Source organism: Pleurodeles waltl, chromosome 7 (assembly GCF_031143425.1).
Source record: "Pleurodeles waltl isolate 20211129_DDA chromosome 7, aPleWal1.hap1.20221129, whole genome shotgun sequence".
In the NCBI taxonomy this organism is placed as follows: domain Eukaryota; kingdom Metazoa; phylum Chordata; class Amphibia; order Caudata; family Salamandridae; genus Pleurodeles; species Pleurodeles waltl.
Genome location: NC_090446.1, coordinates 1,509,168,286 through 1,509,188,709, shown reverse-complemented (window position 1 = coordinate 1,509,188,709; position 20,424 = coordinate 1,509,168,286). Strand labels below are relative to the sequence as shown.

Sequence of the window (20,424 nt, the reverse complement as noted above, 5' to 3'; positions counted from 1 at the left end):
GTTCTGTTACCCAGAATCCTTTGCAAACCTCAAAATTTGGCTAAAAAAAACACATGTTCCTCACATTTCTGTGGCAGAAAGTTCAGGAATCTGAGAGGAGCCACAAATTTCCCTCCACCCAGCGTTCCCCCAAGTCTCCCGATAAAAATGATACCTCACTTGTGTGGGTAGGCCTAGCGCCCGCGACAGGAAACGCCCCAAACCGCAACGTGGACACATCCAAATTTTTGAAAGAAAACAGAGGTGTTTTTTGCAAAGTGCCTACCTGTAGATTTTGGCATCTAGCTCAGCCGGCACCTAGGGAAACCTACCAAACCTGTGCATTTCTGAAAACTAGAGACCTAGGGGAATACAAGATGGGGTGACTTGTGTGGCTCGGTGTCCTGCCATTTGATAAAGTTTTGTTTTGACCAATGACTTTGTGTTTCACCACTGCGCATATTAGTTGCTCAATGTTCACCAGTAGCATATGGTATGTTTTGTTCAGTTTAGCCGCCTATGGGCTTTGACATTGCATTAGTCATTACATTCTGTATTGTGCCTATTGGCTTTGACATGGCATTAGCCATTGCTTTCTGTATTCAGTTTAGCCGTCTATGGGCTTTGACATTGCATTAGCCATTACATTCTGTATTCTGCCTATTGGCTTTGATATGCTGTATCCAGTCTAGCCGCCTATTGGCTTTGACATTGCATGCCTATTGACTTTGACATGATATCATATATTACATTTTGTATTCAGCTCCGCTGCCTATTGGCTTTGACATGATATTATACATTGCATTTTGTATTCAGCTCAGCTGCCTATGGGCTTTGACATGATATAAGACATTGTATTTTGTATTCAGCTTAGATGCCTATTGGCTTTGACATGACACTAGACATTGCATTTGATATTTAGGTTAGCTGCCTATTGCCTTTAACATGACATTGCATTTGATATTTAGGTTAGCTGCCCATTGCCTTTAACGTGGAGTTCTGTATTTTTCCAAGCTGTGTTTTTGCACCAGAGAACCAAGATGTTTTGCTCTCACAGTAGACTAGACCTGATAAGAGAGAGTACATGGGCGTCGTTTCTCTTCCCTTGAGCTTGGGAACAGGAGTAGTCTTGGAGACCTGGCCAGTCTCCAAAAGGCTTGCTCAGTTTCCCAGGTCTGAGAGGAGGGGGCACACCTTTGTAACGAATGTAACAGGCTGCAGAGAGTCAGATTCGAATCTGCCGGACCTCGTGCTGGAGCTTGCCGCCAGCTGCCAGCATCCCGTGTGGGTAGATGACACTCTTTCTCGCGGCTGACAGGGGTCCTCAGCTTGCAGACCTTAGAAAGATGTAGCTGTAAATAGTTCCTACACGGTGAAGTATTTGTTTTGCTTTGCATTCAATATCTTATAAATATAACCTGCTGTGTATATTGCAAACTGATATATTTTGTTTGATTAACGCGGACTTGAAAGCTACTAATTCGTCATTCATTCATAAACATTGTGGTTGGGGAAGAATAAAATAACAATAAAAGTCTTCTTTGACCTCAGAAGTGCATTTCTGTTGTGTTATGTTAGTGCTTAGAAACTAAATAAGAGGAAAGCACTACAATTGGTACCTGGAGTCGTGGGGTCGGTCATTAAGAGGTGATTAAAGGGGTTTGACGAGTTAGTAGATTTCTAAGTGCACACTTTAAAAGTGTAATTGTTTTTTGTTGTTTGGAGAATTACAGAAATTGTTTTCTGTTTGGAGAATCACAGTAGCACGGCAGACCATGTCTGAGAATACATGTGTTGATGAACTGCCTGATGGTGCTAAGAAAAACTGTGAATTGTTTTCTGTTTGGGGAATTACAGAAGAAAATGCATGTGTAGCTAAAAGGCCTGATAAGGTTTTGAGAAATAATTCCCGTTGTATATATGTAGAAAAAGTGTGTTTTGGAAGTAATGATGACAGAAAGGTCTGGATACCTTTATCTGCTTACAGAGAAATGCAGGAGAAATGTAGGCAGTTGGAACATGAAAATAGGAATTTACGTGAGCAAATTAGCCCGACTGAAAGTTATAAAACTGCTGTTTTTGAAGAATCTTTCTTGTCCCATTCCAGTAATGAGGGGGTTAAGACAGCTCCGAGCTGCACTGAGTTTCCGTGTGAGCCAGGGTTTTTGGCAGCCAAAATGCATTCCTTAACTGATAACAAGGAGGAGAGAGACCAGAATGTGATTTACGAGTTACCGTTGCAAAATGCACAAGTAAAAGGAAAGATTTTAGAGCAAGACACCCCGAGTTTCATTAGCTTGTTTGATTTTTGGAAAAATAATAGCCCTCATTTGAGAGAAATCCTAACACTTTTGTATATGGTCACTGTGAAAAATAATATGCAGCTGCGCGCTTGTGATTTGGCAAATGAAATAATGCAGACTTCAGGTTTCTGCGCAGTGCAAGAAGGAAATACTGATGTACATGTAAATCAAGAACAAGGAAAGAAAATAGTGCCCCTAGCTAGAATCATACAATGGATCTGGTACTTGCAAGACAGGGCTAGAGTACCACAGGTAAAAGAATTATCAATGAAATTGTGTGCACCATTTGAATTCGTGTCTACTGAAGATAAAAAGCATGTTTGTTTTACTAATGATTCATTGACTGAAATGTTGCTTTCTGGCACAGTAGAAGAAACAGCGTTGTATAATGTGTGTCAGATTTTAAAGCAAGAGCTACGTGAGATGTGTCATTTTTATGCTGATTTTTGGTTCTTTGATAATGTTTTAGCACCTAACTGGTTCAATTACCTTGCAGATGTTAATGAGAAAAATGCAGAGAGAGAAGTGTTCACCCAGAATTCTGCCTTAGTGGGGATGGCTATGTGGGTGCCCCAGAAATGTGAAAAGGCCACTTACAGGTGGGCAGAGATGAGAGAGATGCCCATTCCCCTAGATTTGATAAAAACTGTGCAGCACGCACAAAAGCAATCTGTCATGCAAGCAGTCACAGAGCAGTTGGGGAGAGGAAAGTTACCAGAACAGAAATGGCAAATTGATCAGGTTTTAGGGAGAGTGATTGCTGCAAATTACCAAGGAAAAATCGAAATTATGCTGATACCTAGAAAAGAATCTGATTTATTCATACAAATTGGAGACAGAATGGCCCAAATTGGCGAAAATGCAGTGAATGGAGGTTTGGTAAAGAAGGAGTCTGCCCCAGCCCTTCTGACAGTGCAAGAAAAGGGGAGCTGTGGCGCAGCAGATAAAAACCTCAGTGCTGATGTGTGGGCTGACGCCCCAAGTGACCCTCCAGAACCTGCAGAAAATATAACAAAGGGCCCCAAAAACGTCCTGCTGATTATAAAACAGGGAAAGAAAGAGGAAGGGTGCAGTTTAAATGAAAAATGTTATTTGCAAGAAAAGTCATACTTGTTTCTTTTGCAGATCCTACCACGTTTCGCCACTGTCCCTGAGTGCGCTGTGTGGTCCCCCTTCCGGTGTGTGCGTGTGGGGTCGGGGAAGGGACCGAATCCCCAACCTGAACCTGGCTGAGTAAAGTGCCAGCACCATGGATCCATTTTGCGCAAACTGCGCCTTCAGTTCAAGTTCAACTTGTTTGCTGTGTTTTTTTTTTTTTCCCCTCTCGTATGGAACTCTGACTTTTGCTTACCTTCCAGAAAACCTTTCAGGTGGACCGTGCACCTTTACATGAGCAGAACTCATGCCACATCAAATTGCTAACACTGTTGAATTAGAGACTCATTCAGAAAAAAAAAAAAAAAAAAAAATTGCCCAGTCTTTTCTGTATAGATGTATCTGATGTGAAAGGTTATGAAATCAATGTGTTAATTCACTTCTATTGCTTTACAGGGATTGCTTTGATCATAATGTTTTTTTTTGTGCTGATGTTTTTTTTATGTTTGTTTGAAATATGAGATATGTGAAACAAAAATTCATTGGTCAAAGGGCGGAATGTCCTGCCATTTGATAAAGTTTTGTTTTGACCAATGACTTTGTGTTTCACCACTGCGCATATTAGTTGCTCAATGTTCACCAGTAGCATATGGTATGTTTTGTTCAGTTTAGCCGCCTATGGGCTTTGACATTGCATTAGTCATTACATTCTGTATTGTGCCTATTGGCTTTGACATGGCATTAGCCATTGCTTTCTGTATTCAGTTTAGCCGTCTATGGGCTTTGACATTGCATTAGCCATTACATTCTGTATTCTGCCTATTGGCTTTGATATGCTGTATCCAGTCTAGCCGCCTATTGGCTTTGACATTGCATGCCTATTGACTTTGACATGATATCATATATTACATTTTGTATTCAGCTCCGCTGCCTATTGGCTTTGACATGATATTATACATTGCATTTTGTATTCAGCTCAGCTGCCTATGGGCTTTGACATGATATAAGACATTGTATTTTGTATTCAGCTTAGATGCCTATTGGCTTTGACATGACACTAGACATTGCATTTGATATTTAGGTTAGCTGCCTATTGCCTTTAACATGACATTGCATTTGATATTTAGGTTAGCTGCCCATTGCCTTTAACGTGGAGTTCTGTATTTTTCCAAGCTGTGTTTTTGCACCAGAGAACCAAGATGTTTTGCTCTCACAGTAGACTAGACCTGATAAGAGAGAGTACATGGGCGTCGTTTCTCTTCCCTTGAGCTTGGGAACAGGAGTAGTCTTGGAGACCTGGCCAGTCTCCAAAAGGCTTGCTCAGTTTCCCAGGTCTGAGAGGAGGGGGCACACCTTTGTAACGAATGTAACAGGCTGCAGAGAGTCAGATTCGAATCTGCCGGACCTCGTGCTGGAGCTTGGCGCCAGCTGCCAGCATCCCGTGTGGGTAGATGACACTCTTTCTCGCGGCTGACAGGGGTCCTCAGCTTGCAGACCTTAGAAAGATGTAGCTGTAAATAGTTCCTACACGGTGAAGTATTTGTTTTGCTTTGCATTCAATATCTTATAAATATAACCTGCTGTGTATATTGCAAACTGATATATTTTGTTTGATTAACGCGGACTTGAAAGCTACTAATTCGTCATTCATTCATAAACATTGTGGTTGGGGAAGAATAAAATAACAATAAAAGTCTTCTTTGACCTCAGAAGTGCATTTCTGTTGTGTTATGTTAGTGCTTAGAAACTAAATAAGAGGAAAGCACTACACTCGGACCAGGTTCTGTTACCCAGAATCCTTTGCAAACCTCAGAATTTGGCTAAAAAAACACATGTTCCTCACATTTCTGTGGCAGAAAGTTCTGGAATCTGAGAGGAGCCACAAATTTCCTTCCACCCAGCGTTCCCCCAAGTCTCCCGATAAAAATGATACCTCACTTGTCTGGGTAGGCCTAGCGGCCGCAACAGGAGACGCCCCAAAACGCAACGTGGACACATCCCATTTTTTGAAAGAAAACAGAGGTGTTTTTTGCAAAGTGCCTACCTGTAGATTTTGGCTTCTAGCTCAGCCGGCACCTAGGGGGGAAACTTACCAAACCTGTGCATTTCTGAAAACTAGAGACCTAGGGGAATCCAAGATGGGGTGACTTGTGTGGCTCGGACCAGGTTCTGTTACCCAGAATCCTTTGCAAACCTCAAAATTTGGCTAAAAAAACACATGTTCCTCACATTTCTGTGGCAGAAAGTTCTGGAATCTGAGAGGAGCCACAAATTTCCTTCCACCCAGCGTTCCCCCAAGTCTCCCGATAACAATGATACCTCACTTGTGTGGGTAGGCCTAGCGCCCGCGACAGGAAACGCCCCAAAGCGCAACGTGGACACATCCAAATTTTTTAAAGAAAACAGAGGTGTTTTTTGCAAAGTGCCTACCTGTAGATTTTGGCTTCTAGCTCAGCCGCCACCTAGGGAAACTTACCAAACCTGTGCATTTCTGAAAACTAGAGACCTAGGGGAATCCAAGATGGGGTGACTTGTGTGGCTCGGACCAGGTTCTGTTACCCAGAATCCTTTGCAAACCTCAAAAGTTTGCTAAAAAAACACATGTTCCTCACATTTCCTTGACAGAAAGTTCTGGAATCTGAGAGGAGCCACAAATTTCCTTCCACCCAGCGTTCCCCCAAGTCTCCCGATAAAAATGATACCTCACTTGTCTGGGTAGGCCTAGCGGCCGCAACAGGAGACACCCCAAAACGCAACGTGGACACATCCCATTTTTTGAAAGAAAACAGAGGTGTTTTTTGCAAAGTGCCTACCTGTAGATTTTGGCTTCTAGCTCAGCCGGCACCTAGGGGGGAAACTTACCAAACCTGTGCATTTCTGAAAACTAGAGACCTAGGGGAATCCAAGATGGGGTGACTTGTGTGGCTCGGACCAGGTTCTGTTACCCAGAATCCTTTGCAAACCTCAAAATTTGGCTAAAAAAACACATGTTCCTCACATTTCTGTGGCAGAAAGTTCTGGAATCTGAGAGGAGCCACAAATTTCCTTCCACCCAGCGTTCCCCCAAGTCTCCCGATAAAAATGATACCTCACTTGTGTGGGTAGGCCTAGCGCCCGCGACAGGAAACGCCCCAAAGCGCAACGTGGACACATCCAAATTTTTTAAAGAAAACAGAGGTGTTTTTTGCAAAGTGCCTACCTGTACATTTTGGCCTCTAGCTCAGCCGGCACCAAGGGAAACCTACCAAACCTGTGCATTTCTGAAAACTAGAGACCTAGGGGAATCCAAGATGGGGTGACTTGTGTGGCTCGGACCAGGTTCTGTTACCCAGAATCCTTTGCAAACCTCAAAAGTTTGCTAAAAAAACACATGTTCCTCACATTTCCTTGACAGAAAGTTCTGGAATCTGAGAGGAGCCACAAATTTCCTTCCACCCAGCGTTCCCCCAAGTCTCCCGATAAAAATTATACCTCACTTGTGTGGGTAGGCCTAGCGCCCGCGACAGGAAACACCCCAAAGCGCAACGTGGACACATCCAAATGTTTGAAAGAAAACAGAGGTGTTTTTTGCAAAGTGCCTACCTGTAGATTTTGGCCTCTAGCTCAGCCGGAACCTAGGGAAACCTACCAAACCTGTGCATTTCTGAAAACTAGAGACCTAGGGGAATCCAAGATGGGGTGACTTGTGTGGCTCGGACCAGGTTCTGTTACCCAGAATCCTTTGCAAACCTCAAAATTTGGCTAAAAAAAACACATGTTCCTCACATTTCTGTGGCAGAAAGTTCAGGAATCTGAGAGGAGCCACAAATTTCCCTCCACCCAGCGTTCCCCCAAGTCTCCAGATAAAAATGATACCTCACTTGTGTGGGTAGGCCTAGCGCCCGCGACAGGAAACGCCCCAAACCGCAACGTGGACACATCCAAATTTTTGAAAGAAAACAGAGGTGTTTTTTGCAAAGTGCCTACCTGTAGATTTTGGCCTCTAGCTCAGCCGGCACCTAGGGAAACCTACCAAACCTGTGCATTTCTGAAAACTAGAGACCTAGGGGAATACAAGATGGGGTGACTTGTGTGGCTCGGTGTCCTGCCATTTGATAAAGTTTTGTTTTGACCAATGACTTTGTGTTTCACCACTGCGCATATTAGTTGCTCAATGTTCACCAGTAGCATATGGTATGTTTTGTTCAGTTTAGCCGCCTATGGGCTTTGACATTGCATTAGTCATTACATTCTGTATTGTGCCTATTGGCTTTGACATGGCATTAGCCATTGCTTTCTGTATTCAGTTTAGCCGTCTATGGGCTTTGACATTGCATTAGCCATTACATTCTGTATTCTGCCTATTGGCTTTGATATGCTGTATCCAGTCTAGCCGCCTATTGGCTTTGACATTGCATGCCTATTGACTTTGACATGATATCATATATTACATTTTGTATTCAGCTCCGCTGCCTATTGGCTTTGACATGATATTATACATTGCATTTTGTATTCAGCTCAGCTGCCTATGGGCTTTGACATGATATAAGACATTGTATTTTGTATTCAGCTTAGATGCCTATTGGCTTTGACATGACACTAGACATTGCATTTGATATTTAGGTTAGCTGCCTATTGCCTTTAACATGACATTGCATTTGATATTTAGGTTAGCTGCCCATTGCCTTTAACGTGGAGTTCTGTATTTTTCCAAGCTGTGTTTTTGCACCAGAGAACCAAGATGTTTTGCTCTCACAGTAGACTAGACCTGATAAGAGAGAGTACATGGGCGTCGTTTCTCTTCCCTTGAGCTTGGGAACAGGAGTAGTCTTGGAGACCTGGCCAGTCTCCAAAAGGCTTGCTCAGTTTCCCAGGTCTGAGAGGAGGGGGCACACCTTTGTAACGAATGTAACAGGCTGCAGAGAGTCAGATTCGAATCTGCCGGACCTCGTGCTGGAGCTTGCCGCCAGCTGCCAGCATCCCGTGTGGGTAGATGACACTCTTTCTCGCGGCTGACAGGGGTCCTCAGCTTGCAGACCTTAGAAAGATGTAGCTGTAAATAGTTCCTACACGGTGAAGTATTTGTTTTGCTTTGCATTCAATATCTTATAAATATAACCTGCTGTGTATATTGCAAACTGATATATTTTGTTTGATTAACGCGGACTTGAAAGCTACTAATTCGTCATTCATTCATAAACATTGTGGTTGGGGAAGAATAAAATAACAATAAAAGTCTTCTTTGACCTCAGAAGTGCATTTCTGTTGTGTTATGTTAGTGCTTAGAAACTAAATAAGAGGAAAGCACTACAATTGGTACCTGGAGTCGTGGGGTCGGTCATTAAGAGGTGATTAAAGGGGTTTGACGAGTTAGTAGATTTCTAAGTGCACACTTTAAAAGTGTAATTGTTTTTTGTTGTTTGGAGAATTACAGAAATTGTTTTCTGTTTGGAGAATCACAGTAGCACGGCAGACCATGTCTGAGAATACATGTGTTGATGAACTGCCTGATGGTGCTAAGAAAAACTGTGAATTGTTTTCTGTTTGGGGAATTACAGAAGAAAATGCATGTGTAGCTAAAAGGCCTGATAAGGTTTTGAGAAATAATTCCCGTTGTATATATGTAGAAAAAGTGTGTTTTGGAAGTAATGATGACAGAAAGGTCTGGATACCTTTATCTGCTTACAGAGAAATGCAGGAGAAATGTAGGCAGTTGGAACATGAAAATAGGAATTTACGTGAGCAAATTAGCCCGACTGAAAGTTATAAAACTGCTGTTTTTGAAGAATCTTTCTTGTCCCATTCCAGTAATGAGGGGGTTAAGACAGCTCCGAGCTGCACTGAGTTTCCGTGTGAGCCAGGGTTTTTGGCAGCCAAAATGCATTCCTTAACTGATAACAAGGAGGAGAGAGACCAGAATGTGATTTACGAGTTACCGTTGCAAAATGCACAAGTAAAAGGAAAGATTTTAGAGCAAGACACCCCGAGTTTCATTAGCTTGTTTGATTTTTGGAAAAATAATAGCCCTCATTTGAGAGAAATCCTAACACTTTTGTATATGGTCACTGTGAAAAATAATATGCAGCTGCGCGCTTGTGATTTGGCAAATGAAATAATGCAGACTTCAGGTTTCTGCGCAGTGCAAGAAGGAAATACTGATGTACATGTAAATCAAGAACAAGGAAAGAAAATAGTGCCCCTAGCTAGAATCATACAATGGATCTGGTACTTGCAAGACAGGGCTAGAGTACCACAGGTAAAAGAATTATCAATGAAATTGTGTGCACCATTTGAATTCGTGTCTACTGAAGATAAAAAGCATGTTTGTTTTACTAATGATTCATTGACTGAAATGTTGCTTTCTGGCACAGTAGAAGAAACAGCGTTGTATAATGTGTGTCAGATTTTAAAGCAAGAGCTACGTGAGATGTGTCATTTTTATGCTGATTTTTGGTTCTTTGATAATGTTTTAGCACCTAACTGGTTCAATTACCTTGCAGATGTTAATGAGAAAAATGCAGAGAGAGAAGTGTTCACCCAGAATTCTGCCTTAGTGGGGATGGCTATGTGGGTGCCCCAGAAATGTGAAAAGGCCACTTACAGGTGGGCAGAGATGAGAGAGATGCCCATTCCCCTAGATTTGATAAAAACTGTGCAGCACGCACAAAAGCAATCTGTCATGCAAGCAGTCACAGAGCAGTTGGGGAGAGGAAAGTTACCAGAACAGAAATGGCAAATTGATCAGGTTTTAGGGAGAGTGATTGCTGCAAATTACCAAGGAAAAATCGAAATTATGCTGATACCTAGAAAAGAATCTGATTTATTCATACAAATTGGAGACAGAATGGCCCAAATTGGCGAAAATGCAGTGAATGGAGGTTTGGTAAAGAAGGAGTCTGCCCCAGCCCTTCTGACAGTGCAAGAAAAGGGGAGCTGTGGCGCAGCAGATAAAAACCTCAGTGCTGATGTGTGGGCTGACGCCCCAAGTGACCCTCCAGAACCTGCAGAAAATATAACAAAGGGCCCCAAAAACGTCCTGCTGATTATAAAACAGGGAAAGAAAGAGGAAGGGTGCAGTTTAAATGAAAAATGTTATTTGCAAGAAAAGTCATACTTGTTTCTTTTGCAGATCCTACCACGTTTCGCCACTGTCCCTGAGTGCGCTGTGTGGTCCCCCTTCCGGTGTGTGCGTGTGGGGTCGGGGAAGGGACCGAATCCCCAACCTGAACCTGGCTGAGTAAAGTGCCAGCACCATGGATCCATTTTGCGCAAACTGCGCCTTCAGTTCAAGTTCAACTTGTTTGCTGTGTTTTTTTTTTTTTCCCCTCTCGTATGGAACTCTGACTTTTGCTTACCTTCCAGAAAACCTTTCAGGTGGACCGTGCACCTTTACATGAGCAGAACTCATGCCACATCAAATTGCTAACACTGTTGAATTAGAGACTCATTCAGAAAAAAAAAAAAAAAAAAATAATTGCCCAGTCTTTTCTGTATAGATGTATCTGATGTGAAAGGTTATGAAATCAATGTGTTAATTCACTTCTATTGCTTTACAGGGATTGCTTTGATCATAATGTTTTTTTTTGTGCTGATGTTTTTTTTATGTTTGTTTGAAATATGAGATATGTGAAACAAAAATTCATTGGTCAAAGGGCGGAATGTCCTGCCATTTGATAAAGTTTTGTTTTGACCAATGACTTTGTGTTTCACCACTGCGCATATTAGTTGCTCAATGTTCACCAGTAGCATATGGTATGTTTTGTTCAGTTTAGCCGCCTATGGGCTTTGACATTGCATTAGTCATTACATTCTGTATTGTGCCTATTGGCTTTGACATGGCATTAGCCATTGCTTTCTGTATTCAGTTTAGCCGTCTATGGGCTTTGACATTGCATTAGCCATTACATTCTGTATTCTGCCTATTGGCTTTGATATGCTGTATCCAGTCTAGCCGCCTATTGGCTTTGACATTGCATGCCTATTGACTTTGACATGATATCATATATTACATTTTGTATTCAGCTCCGCTGCCTATTGGCTTTGACATGATATTATACATTGCATTTTGTATTCAGCTCAGCTGCCTATGGGCTTTGACATGATATAAGACATTGTATTTTGTATTCAGCTTAGATGCCTATTGGCTTTGACATGACACTAGACATTGCATTTGATATTTAGGTTAGCTGCCTATTGCCTTTAACATGACATTGCATTTGATATTTAGGTTAGCTGCCCATTGCCTTTAACGTGGAGTTCTGTATTTTTCCAAGCTGTGTTTTTGCACCAGAGAACCAAGATGTTTTGCTCTCACAGTAGACTAGACCTGATAAGAGAGAGTACATGGGCGTCGTTTCTCTTCCCTTGAGCTTGGGAACAGGAGTAGTCTTGGAGACCTGGCCAGTCTCCAAAAGGCTTGCTCAGTTTCCCAGGTCTGAGAGGAGGGGGCACACCTTTGTAACGAATGTAACAGGCTGCAGAGAGTCAGATTCGAATCTGCCGGACCTCGTGCTGGAGCTTGGCGCCAGCTGCCAGCATCCCGTGTGGGTAGATGACACTCTTTCTCGCGGCTGACAGGGGTCCTCAGCTTGCAGACCTTAGAAAGATGTAGCTGTAAATAGTTCCTACACGGTGAAGTATTTGTTTTGCTTTGCATTCAATATCTTATAAATATAACCTGCTGTGTATATTGCAAACTGATATATTTTGTTTGATTAACGCGGACTTGAAAGCTACTAATTCGTCATTCATTCATAAACATTGTGGTTGGGGAAGAATAAAATAACAATAAAAGTCTTCTTTGACCTCAGAAGTGCATTTCTGTTGTGTTATGTTAGTGCTTAGAAACTAAATAAGAGGAAAGCACTACACTCGGACCAGGTTCTGTTACCCAGAATCCTTTGCAAACCTCAGAATTTGGCTAAAAAAACACATGTTCCTCACATTTCTGTGGCAGAAAGTTCTGGAATCTGAGAGGAGCCACAAATTTCCTTCCACCCAACGTTCCCCCAAGTCTCCCGATAAAAATGATACCTCACTTGTCTGGGTAGGCCTAGCGGCCGCAACAGGAGACGCCCCAAAACGCAACGTGGACACATCCCATTTTTTGAAAGAAAACAGAGGTGTTTTTTGCAAAGTGCCTACCTGTAGATTTTGGCTTCTAGCTCAGCCGGCACCTAGGGGGGAAACTTACCAAACCTGTGCATTTCTGAAAACTAGAGACCTAGGGGAATCCAAGATGGGGTGACTTGTGTGGCTCGGACCAGGTTCTGTTACCCAGAATCCTTTGCAAACCTCAAAATTTGGCTAAAAAAACACATGTTCCTCACATTTCTGTGGCAGAAAGTTCTGGAATCTGAGAGGAGCCACAAATTTCCTTCCACCCAGCGTTCCCCCAAGTCTCCCGATAACAATGATACCTCACTTGTGTGGGTAGGCCTAGCGCCCGCGACAGGAAACGCCCCAAAGCGCAACGTGGACACATCCAAATTTTTTAAAGAAAACAGAGGTGTTTTTTGCAAAGTGCCTACCTGTAGATTTTGGCTTCTAGCTCAGCCGCCACCTAGGGAAACTTACCAAACCTGTGCATTTCTGAAAACTAGAGACCTAGGGGAATCCAAGATGGGGTGACTTGTGTGGCTCGGACCAGGTTCTGTTACCCAGAATCCTTTGCAAACCTCAAAAGTTTGCTAAAAAAACACATGTTCCTCACATTTCCTTGACAGAAAGTTCTGGAATCTGAGAGGAGCCACAAATTTCCTTCCACCCAGCGTTCCCCCAAGTCTCCCGATAAAAATGATACCTCACTTGTCTGGGTAGGCCTAGCGGCCGCAACAGGAGACACCCCAAAACGCAACGTGGACACATCCCATTTTTTGAAAGAAAACAGAGGTGTTTTTTGCAAAGTGCCTACCTGTAGATTTTGGCTTCTAGCTCAGCCGGCACCTAGGGGGGAAACTTACCAAACCTGTGCATTTCTGAAAACTAGAGACCTAGGGGAATCCAAGATGGGGTGACTTGTGTGGCTCGGACCAGGTTCTGTTACCCAGAATCCTTTGCAAACCTCAAAATTTGGCTAAAAAAACACATGTTCCTCACATTTCTGTGGCAGAAAGTTCTGGAATCTGAGAGGAGCCACAAATTTCCTTCCACCCAGCGTTCCCCCAAGTCTCCCGATAAAAATGATACCTCACTTGTGTGGGTAGGCCTAGCGCCCGCGACAGGAAACGCCCCAAAGCGCAACGTGGACACATCCAAATTTTTTAAAGAAAACAGAGGTGTTTTTTGCAAAGTGCCTACCTGTACATTTTGGCCTCTAGCTCAGCCGGCACCAAGGGAAACCTACCAAACCTGTGCATTTCTGAAAACTAGAGACCTAGGGGAATCCAAGATGGGGTGACTTGTGTGGCTCGGACCAGGTTCTGTTACCCAGAATCCTTTGCAAACCTCAAAAGTTTGCTAAAAAAACACATGTTCCTCACATTTCCTTGACAGAAAGTTCTGGAATCTGAGAGGAGCCACAAATTTCCTTCCACCCAGCGTTCCCCCAAGTCTCCCGATAAAAATTATACCTCACTTGTGTGGGTAGGCCTAGCGCCCGCGACAGGAAACACCCCAAAGCGCAACGTGGACACATCCAAATGTTTGAAAGAAAACAGAGGTGTTTTTTGCAAAGTGCCTACCTGTAGATTTTGGCCTCTAGCTCAGCCGGAACCTAGGGAAACCTACCAAACCTGTGCATTTCTGAAAACTAGAGACCTAGGGGAATCCAAGATGGGGTGACTTGTGTGGCTCGGACCAGGTTCTGTTACCCAGAATCCTTTGCAAACCTCAAAATTTGGCTAAAAAAAACACATGTTCCTCACATTTCTGTGGCAGAAAGTTCAGGAATCTGAGAGGAGCCACAAATTTCCCTCCACCCAGCGTTCCCCCAAGTCTCCCGATAAAAATGATACCTCACTTGTGTGGGTAGGCCTAGCGCCCGCGACAGGAAACGCCCCAAACCGCAACGTGGACACATCCAAATTTTTGAAAGAAAACAGAGGTGTTTTTTGCAAAGTGCCTACCTGTAGATTTTGGCCTCTAGCTCAGCCGGCACCTAGGGAAACCTACCAAACCTGTGCATTTCTGAAAACTAGAGACCTAGGGGAATACAAGATGGGGTGACTTGTGTGGCTCGGTGTCCTGCCATTTGATAAAGTTTTGTTTTGACCAATGACTTTGTGTTTCACCACTGCGCATATTAGTTGCTCAATGTTCACCAGTAGCATATGGTATGTTTTGTTCAGTTTAGCCGCCTATGGGCTTTGACATTGCATTAGTCATTACATTCTGTATTGTGCCTATTGGCTTTGACATGGCATTAGCCATTGCTTTCTGTATTCAGTTTAGCCGTCTATGGGCTTTGACATTGCATTAGCCATTACATTCTGTATTCTGCCTATTGGCTTTGATATGCTGTATCCAGTCTAGCCGCCTATTGGCTTTGACATTGCATGCCTATTGACTTTGACATGATATCATATATTACATTTTGTATTCAGCTCCGCTGCCTATTGGCTTTGACATGATATTATACATTGCATTTTGTATTCAGCTCAGCTGCCTATGGGCTTTGACATGATATAAGACATTGTATTTTGTATTCAGCTTAGATGCCTATTGGCTTTGACATGACACTAGACATTGCATTTGATATTTAGGTTAGCTGCCTATTGCCTTTAACATGACATTGCATTTGATATTTAGGTTAGCTGCCCATTGCCTTTAACGTGGAGTTCTGTATTTTTCCAAGCTGTGTTTTTGCACCAGAGAACCAAGATGTTTTGCTCTCACAGTAGACTAGACCTGATAAGAGAGAGTACATGGGCGTCGTTTCTCTTCCCTTGAGCTTGGGAACAGGAGTAGTCTTGGAGACCTGGCCAGTCTCCAAAAGGCTTGCTCAGTTTCCCAGGTCTGAGAGGAGGGGGCACACCTTTGTAACGAATGTAACAGGCTGCAGAGAGTCAGATTCGAATCTGCCGGACCTCGTGCTGGAGCTTGCCGCCAGCTGCCAGCATCCCGTGTGGGTAGATGACACTCTTTCTCGCGGCTGACAGGGGTCCTCAGCTTGCAGACCTTAGAAAGATGTAGCTGTAAATAGTTCCTACACGGTGAAGTATTTGTTTTGCTTTGCATTCAATATCTTATAAATATAACCTGCTGTGTATATTGCAAACTGATATATTTTGTTTGATTAACGCGGACTTGAAAGCTACTAATTCGTCATTCATTCATAAACATTGTGGTTGGGGAAGAATAAAATAACAATAAAAGTCTTCTTTGACCTCAGAAGTGCATTTCTGTTGTGTTATGTTAGTGCTTAGAAACTAAATAAGAGGAAAGCACTACAATTGGTACCTGGAGTCGTGGGGTCGGTCATTAAGAGGTGATTAAAGGGGTTTGACGAGTTAGTAGATTTCTAAGTGCACACTTTAAAAGTGTAATTGTTTTTTGTTGTTTGGAGAATTACAGAAATTGTTTTCTGTTTGGAGAATCACAGTAGCACGGCAGACCATGTCTGAGAATACATGTGTTGATGAACTGCCTGATGGTGCTAAGAAAAACTGTGAATTGTTTTCTGTTTGGGGAATTACAGAAGAAAATGCATGTGTAGCTAAAAGGCCTGATAAGGTTTTGAGAAATAATTCCCGTTGTATATATGTAGAAAAAGTGTGTTTTGGAAGTAATGATGACAGAAAGGTCTGGATACCTTTATCTGCTTACAGAGAAATGCAGGAGAAATGTAGGCAGTTGGAACATGAAAATAGGAATTTACGTGAGCAAATTAGCCCGACTGAAAGTTATAAAACTGCTGTTTTTGAAGAATCTTTCTTGTCCCATTCCAGTAATGAGGGGGTTAAGACAGCTCCGAGCTGCACTGAGTTTCCGTGTGAGCCAGGGTTTTTGGCAGCCAAAATGCATTCCTTAACTGATAACAAGGAGGAGAGAGACCAGAATGTGATTTACGAGTTACCGTTGCAAAATGCACAAGTAAAAGGAAAGATTTTAGAGCAAGACACCCCGAGTTTCATTAGCTTGTTTGATTTTTGGAAAAATAATAGCCCTCATTTGAGAGAAATCCTAACACTTTTGTATATGGTCACTGTGAAAAATAATATGCAGCTGCGCGCTTGTGATTTGGCAAATGAAATAATGCAGACTTCAGGTTTCTGCGCAGTGCAAGAAGGAAATACTGATGTACATGTAAATCAAGAACAAGGAAAGAAAATAGTGCCCCTAGCTAGAATCATACAATGGATCTGGTACTTGCAAGACAGGGCTAGAGTACCACAGGTAAAAGAATTATCAATGAAATTGTGTGCACCATTTGAATTCGTGTCTACTGAAGATAAAAAGCATGTTTGTTTTACTAATGATTCATTGACTGAAATGTTGCTTTCTGGCACAGTAGAAGAAACAGCGTTGTATAATGTGTGTCAGATTTTAAAGCAAGAGCTACGTGAGATGTGTCATTTTTATGCTGATTTTTGGTTCTTTGATAATGTTTTAGCACCTAACTGGTTCAATTACCTTGCAGATGTTAATGAGAAAAATGCAGAGAGAGAAGTGTTCACCCAGAATTCTGCCTTAGTGGGGATGGCTATGTGGGTGCCCCAGAAATGTGAAAAGGCCACTTACAGGTGGGCAGAGATGAGAGAGATGCCCATTCCCCTAGATTTGATAAAAACTGTGCAGCACGCACAAAAGCAATCTGTCATGCAAGCAGTCACAGAGCAGTTGGGGAGAGGAAAGTTACCAGAACAGAAATGGCAAATTGATCAGGTTTTAGGGAGAGTGATTGCTGCAAATTACCAAGGAAAAATCGAAATTATGCTGATACCTAGAAAAGAATCTGATTTATTCATACAAATTGGAGACAGAATGGCCCAAATTGGCGAAAATGCAGTGAATGGAGGTTTGGTAAAGAAGGAGTCTGCCCCAGCCCTTCTGACAGTGCAAGAAAAGGGGAGCTGTGGCGCAGCAGATAAAAACCTCAGTGCTGATGTGTGGGCTGACGCCCCAAGTGACCCTCCAGAACCTGCAGAAAATATAACAAAGGGCCCCAAAAACGTCCTGCTGATTATAAAACAGGGAAAGAAAGAGGAAGGGTGCAGTTTAAATGAAAAATGTTATTTGCAAGAAAAGTCATACTTGTTTCTTTTGCAGATCCTACCACGTTTCGCCACTGTCCCTGAGTGCGCTGTGTGGTCCCCCTTCCGGTGTGTGCGTGTGGGGTCGGGGAAGGGACCGAATCCCCAACCTGAACCTGGCTGAGTAAAGTGCCAGCACCATGGATCCATTTTGCGCAAACTGCGCCTTCAGTTCAAGTTCAACTTGTTTGCTGTGTTTTTTTTTTTTTCCCCTCTCGTATGGAACTCTGACTTTTGCTTACCTTCCAGAAAACCTTTCAGGTGGACCGTGCACCTTTACATGAGCAGAACTCATGCCACATCAAATTGCTAACACTGTTGAATTAGAGACTCATTCAGAAAAAAAAAAAAAAAAAAAAAATTGCCCAGTCTTTTCTGTATAGATGTATCTGATGTGAAAGGTTATGAAATCAATGTGTTAATTCACTTCTATTGCTTTACAGGGATTGCTTTGATCATAATGTTTTTTTTTGTGCTGATGTTTTTTTTATGTTTGTTTGAAATATGAGATATGTGAAACAAAAATTCATTGGTCAAAGGGCGGAATGTCCTGCCATTTGATAAAGTTTTGTTTTGACCAATGACTTTGTGTTTCACCACTGCGCATATTAGTTGCTCAATGTTCACCAGTAGCATATGGTATGTTTTGTTCAGTTTAGCCGCCTATGGGCTTTGACATTGCATTAGTCATTACATTCTGTATTGTGCCTATTGGCTTTGACATGGCATTAGCCATTGCTTTCTGTATTCAGTTTAGCCGTCTATGGGCTTTGACATTGCATTAGCCATTACATTCTGTATTCTGCCTATTGGCTTTGATATGCTGTATCCAGTCTAGCCGCCTATTGGCTTTGACATTGCATGCCTATTGACTTTGACATGATATCATATATTACATTTTGTATTCAGCTCCGCTGCCTATTGGCTTTGACATGATATTATACATTGCATTTTGTATTCAGCTCAGCTGCCTATGGGCTTTGACATGATATAAGACATTGTATTTTGTATTCAGCTTAGATGCCTATTGGCTTTGACATGACACTAGACATTGCATTTGATATTTAGGTTAGCTGCCTATTGCCTTTAACATGACATTGCATTTGATATTTAGGTTAGCTGCCCATTGCCTTTAACGTGGAGTTCTGTATTTTTCCAAGCTGTGTTTTTGCACCAGAGAACCAAGATGTTTTGCTCTCACAGTAGACTAGACCTGATAAGAGAGAGTACATGGGCGTCGTTTCTCTTCCCTTGAGCTTGGGAACAGGAGTAGTCTTGGAGACCTGGCCAGTCTCCAAAAGGCTTGCTCAGTTTCCCAGGTCTGAGAGGAGGGGGCACACCTTTGTAACGAATGTAACAGGCTGCAGAGAGTCAGATTCGAATCTGCCGGACCTCGTGCTGGAGCTTGGCGCCAGCTGCCAGCATCCCGTGTGGGTAGATGACACTCTTTCTCGCGGCTGACAGGGGTCCTCAGCTTGCAGACCTTAGAAAGATGTAGCTGTAAATAGTTCCTACACGGTGAAGTATTTGTTTTGCTTTGCATTCAATATCTTATAAATATAACCTGCTGTGTATATTGCAAACTGATATATTTTGTTTGATTAACGCGGACTTGAAAGCTACTAATTCGTCATTCATTCATAAACATTGTGGTTGGGGAAGAATAAAATAACAATAAAAGTCTTCTTTGACCTCAGAAGTGCATTTCTGTTGTGTTATGTTAGTGCTTAGAAACTAAATAAGAGGAAAGCACTACACTCGGACCAGGTTCTGTTACCCAGAATCCTTTGCAAACCTCAGAATTTGGCTAAAAAAACACATGTTCCTCACATTTCTGTGGCAGAAAGTTCTGGAATCTGAGAGGAGCCACAAATTTCCTTCCACCCAGCGTTCCCCCAAGTCTCCCGATAAAAATGATACCTCACTTGTCTGGGTAGGCCTAGCGGCCGCAACAGGAGACGCCCCAAAACGCAACGTGGACACATCCCATTTTTTGAAAGAAAACAGAGGTGTTTTTTGCAAAGTGCCTACCTGTAGATTTTGGCTTCTAGCTCAGCCGGCACCTAGGGGGGAAACTTACCAAACCTGTGCATTTCTGAAAACTAGAGACCTAGGGGAATCCAAGATGGGGTGACTTGTGTGGCTCGGACCAGGTTCTGTTACCCAGAATCCTTTGCAAACCTCAAAATTTGGCTAAAAAAACACATGTTCCTCACATTTCTGTGGCAGAAAGTTCTGGAATCTGAGAGGAGCCACAAATTTCCTTCCACCCAGCGTTCCCCCAAGTCTCCCGATAACAATGATACCTCACTTGTGTGGGTAGGCCTAGCGCCCGCGACAGGAAACGCCCCAAAGCGCAACGTGGACACATCCAAATTTTTTAAAGAAAACAGAGGTGTTTTTTGCAAAGTGCCTACCTGTAGATTTTGGCTTCTAGCTCAGCCGCCACCTAGGGAAACTTACCAAACCTGTGCATTTCTGAAAACTAGAGACCTAGGGGAATCCAAGATGGGGTGACTTGTGTGGCTCGGACCAGGTTCTGTTACCCAGAATCCTTTGCAAACCTCAAAAGTTTGCTAAAAAAACACATGTTCCTCACATTTCCTTGACAGAAAGTTCTGGAATCTGAGAGGAGCCACAAATTTCCTTCCACCCAGCGTTCCCCCAAGTCTCCCGATAAAAATGATACCTCACTTGTCTGGGTAGGCCTAGCGGCCGCAACAGGAGACGCCCCAAAACGCAACGTGGACACATCCCATTTTTTGAAAGAAAACAGAGGTGTTTTTTGCAAAGTGCCTACCTGTAGATTTTGGCTTCTAGCTCAGCCGGCACCTAGGGGGGAAACTTACCAAACCTGTGCATTTCTGAAAACTAGA

General features: G+C 42.8%; 3 protein-coding genes across 3 annotated transcripts; all 3 read left to right on the top strand.

Moving 5' to 3' along the window:
• The first annotated feature begins 342 nt into the window (after positions 1–342).
• On the top strand, positions 343–5,074 carry LOC138246602 (uncharacterized). Its single transcript, XM_069201299.1, has 2 exons — positions 343–2,881; positions 3,408–5,074. Exons 1-2 carry the CDS (start codon positions 1,755–1,757, stop codon positions 3,517–3,519), a joined length of 1,239 nt encoding a protein of 412 aa, XP_069057400.1. The 5' UTR covers positions 343–1,754; the 3' UTR covers positions 3,520–5,074.
• A 2,354-nt stretch (positions 5,075–7,428) lies between these two features.
• Positions 7,429–12,153, top strand: LOC138246601 (uncharacterized). The gene is made up of 2 exons (XM_069201298.1): positions 7,429–9,959; positions 10,486–12,153. Exons 1-2 carry the CDS (start codon positions 8,833–8,835, stop codon positions 10,595–10,597), a joined length of 1,239 nt encoding a protein of 412 aa, XP_069057399.1. The 5' UTR covers positions 7,429–8,832; the 3' UTR covers positions 10,598–12,153.
• A 2,354-nt stretch (positions 12,154–14,507) lies between these two features.
• On the top strand, positions 14,508–19,232 carry LOC138246600 (uncharacterized). The gene is made up of 2 exons (XM_069201297.1): positions 14,508–17,038; positions 17,565–19,232. The coding sequence occupies exons 1-2, from the start codon at positions 15,912–15,914 to the stop codon at positions 17,674–17,676; spliced, it is 1,239 nt and encodes a 412-aa protein (XP_069057398.1). The 5' UTR covers positions 14,508–15,911; the 3' UTR covers positions 17,677–19,232.
• Positions 19,233–20,424: the final 1,192 nt, after the last annotated feature.

Bases quoted from the DNA above. Each gene is read 5' to 3' on its own strand.
- LOC138246602 (XM_069201299.1), top strand. From the start codon at position 1,755: ATGTCTGAGAATACATGTGTTGATGAACTGCCTGATGGTGCTAAGAAA. The intron at 2,882-3,407 runs GTGGGCAGAGAT...TTTCTTTTGCAG, and splicing joins TGTGAAAAGGCCACTTACAG to ATCCTACCACGTTTCGCCAC.
- LOC138246600 (XM_069201297.1), top strand. From the start codon at position 15,912: ATGTCTGAGAATACATGTGTTGATGAACTGCCTGATGGTGCTAAGAAA. The intron at 17,039-17,564 runs GTGGGCAGAGAT...TTTCTTTTGCAG, and splicing joins TGTGAAAAGGCCACTTACAG to ATCCTACCACGTTTCGCCAC.
- LOC138246601 (XM_069201298.1), top strand. From the start codon at position 8,833: ATGTCTGAGAATACATGTGTTGATGAACTGCCTGATGGTGCTAAGAAA. The intron at 9,960-10,485 runs GTGGGCAGAGAT...TTTCTTTTGCAG, and splicing joins TGTGAAAAGGCCACTTACAG to ATCCTACCACGTTTCGCCAC.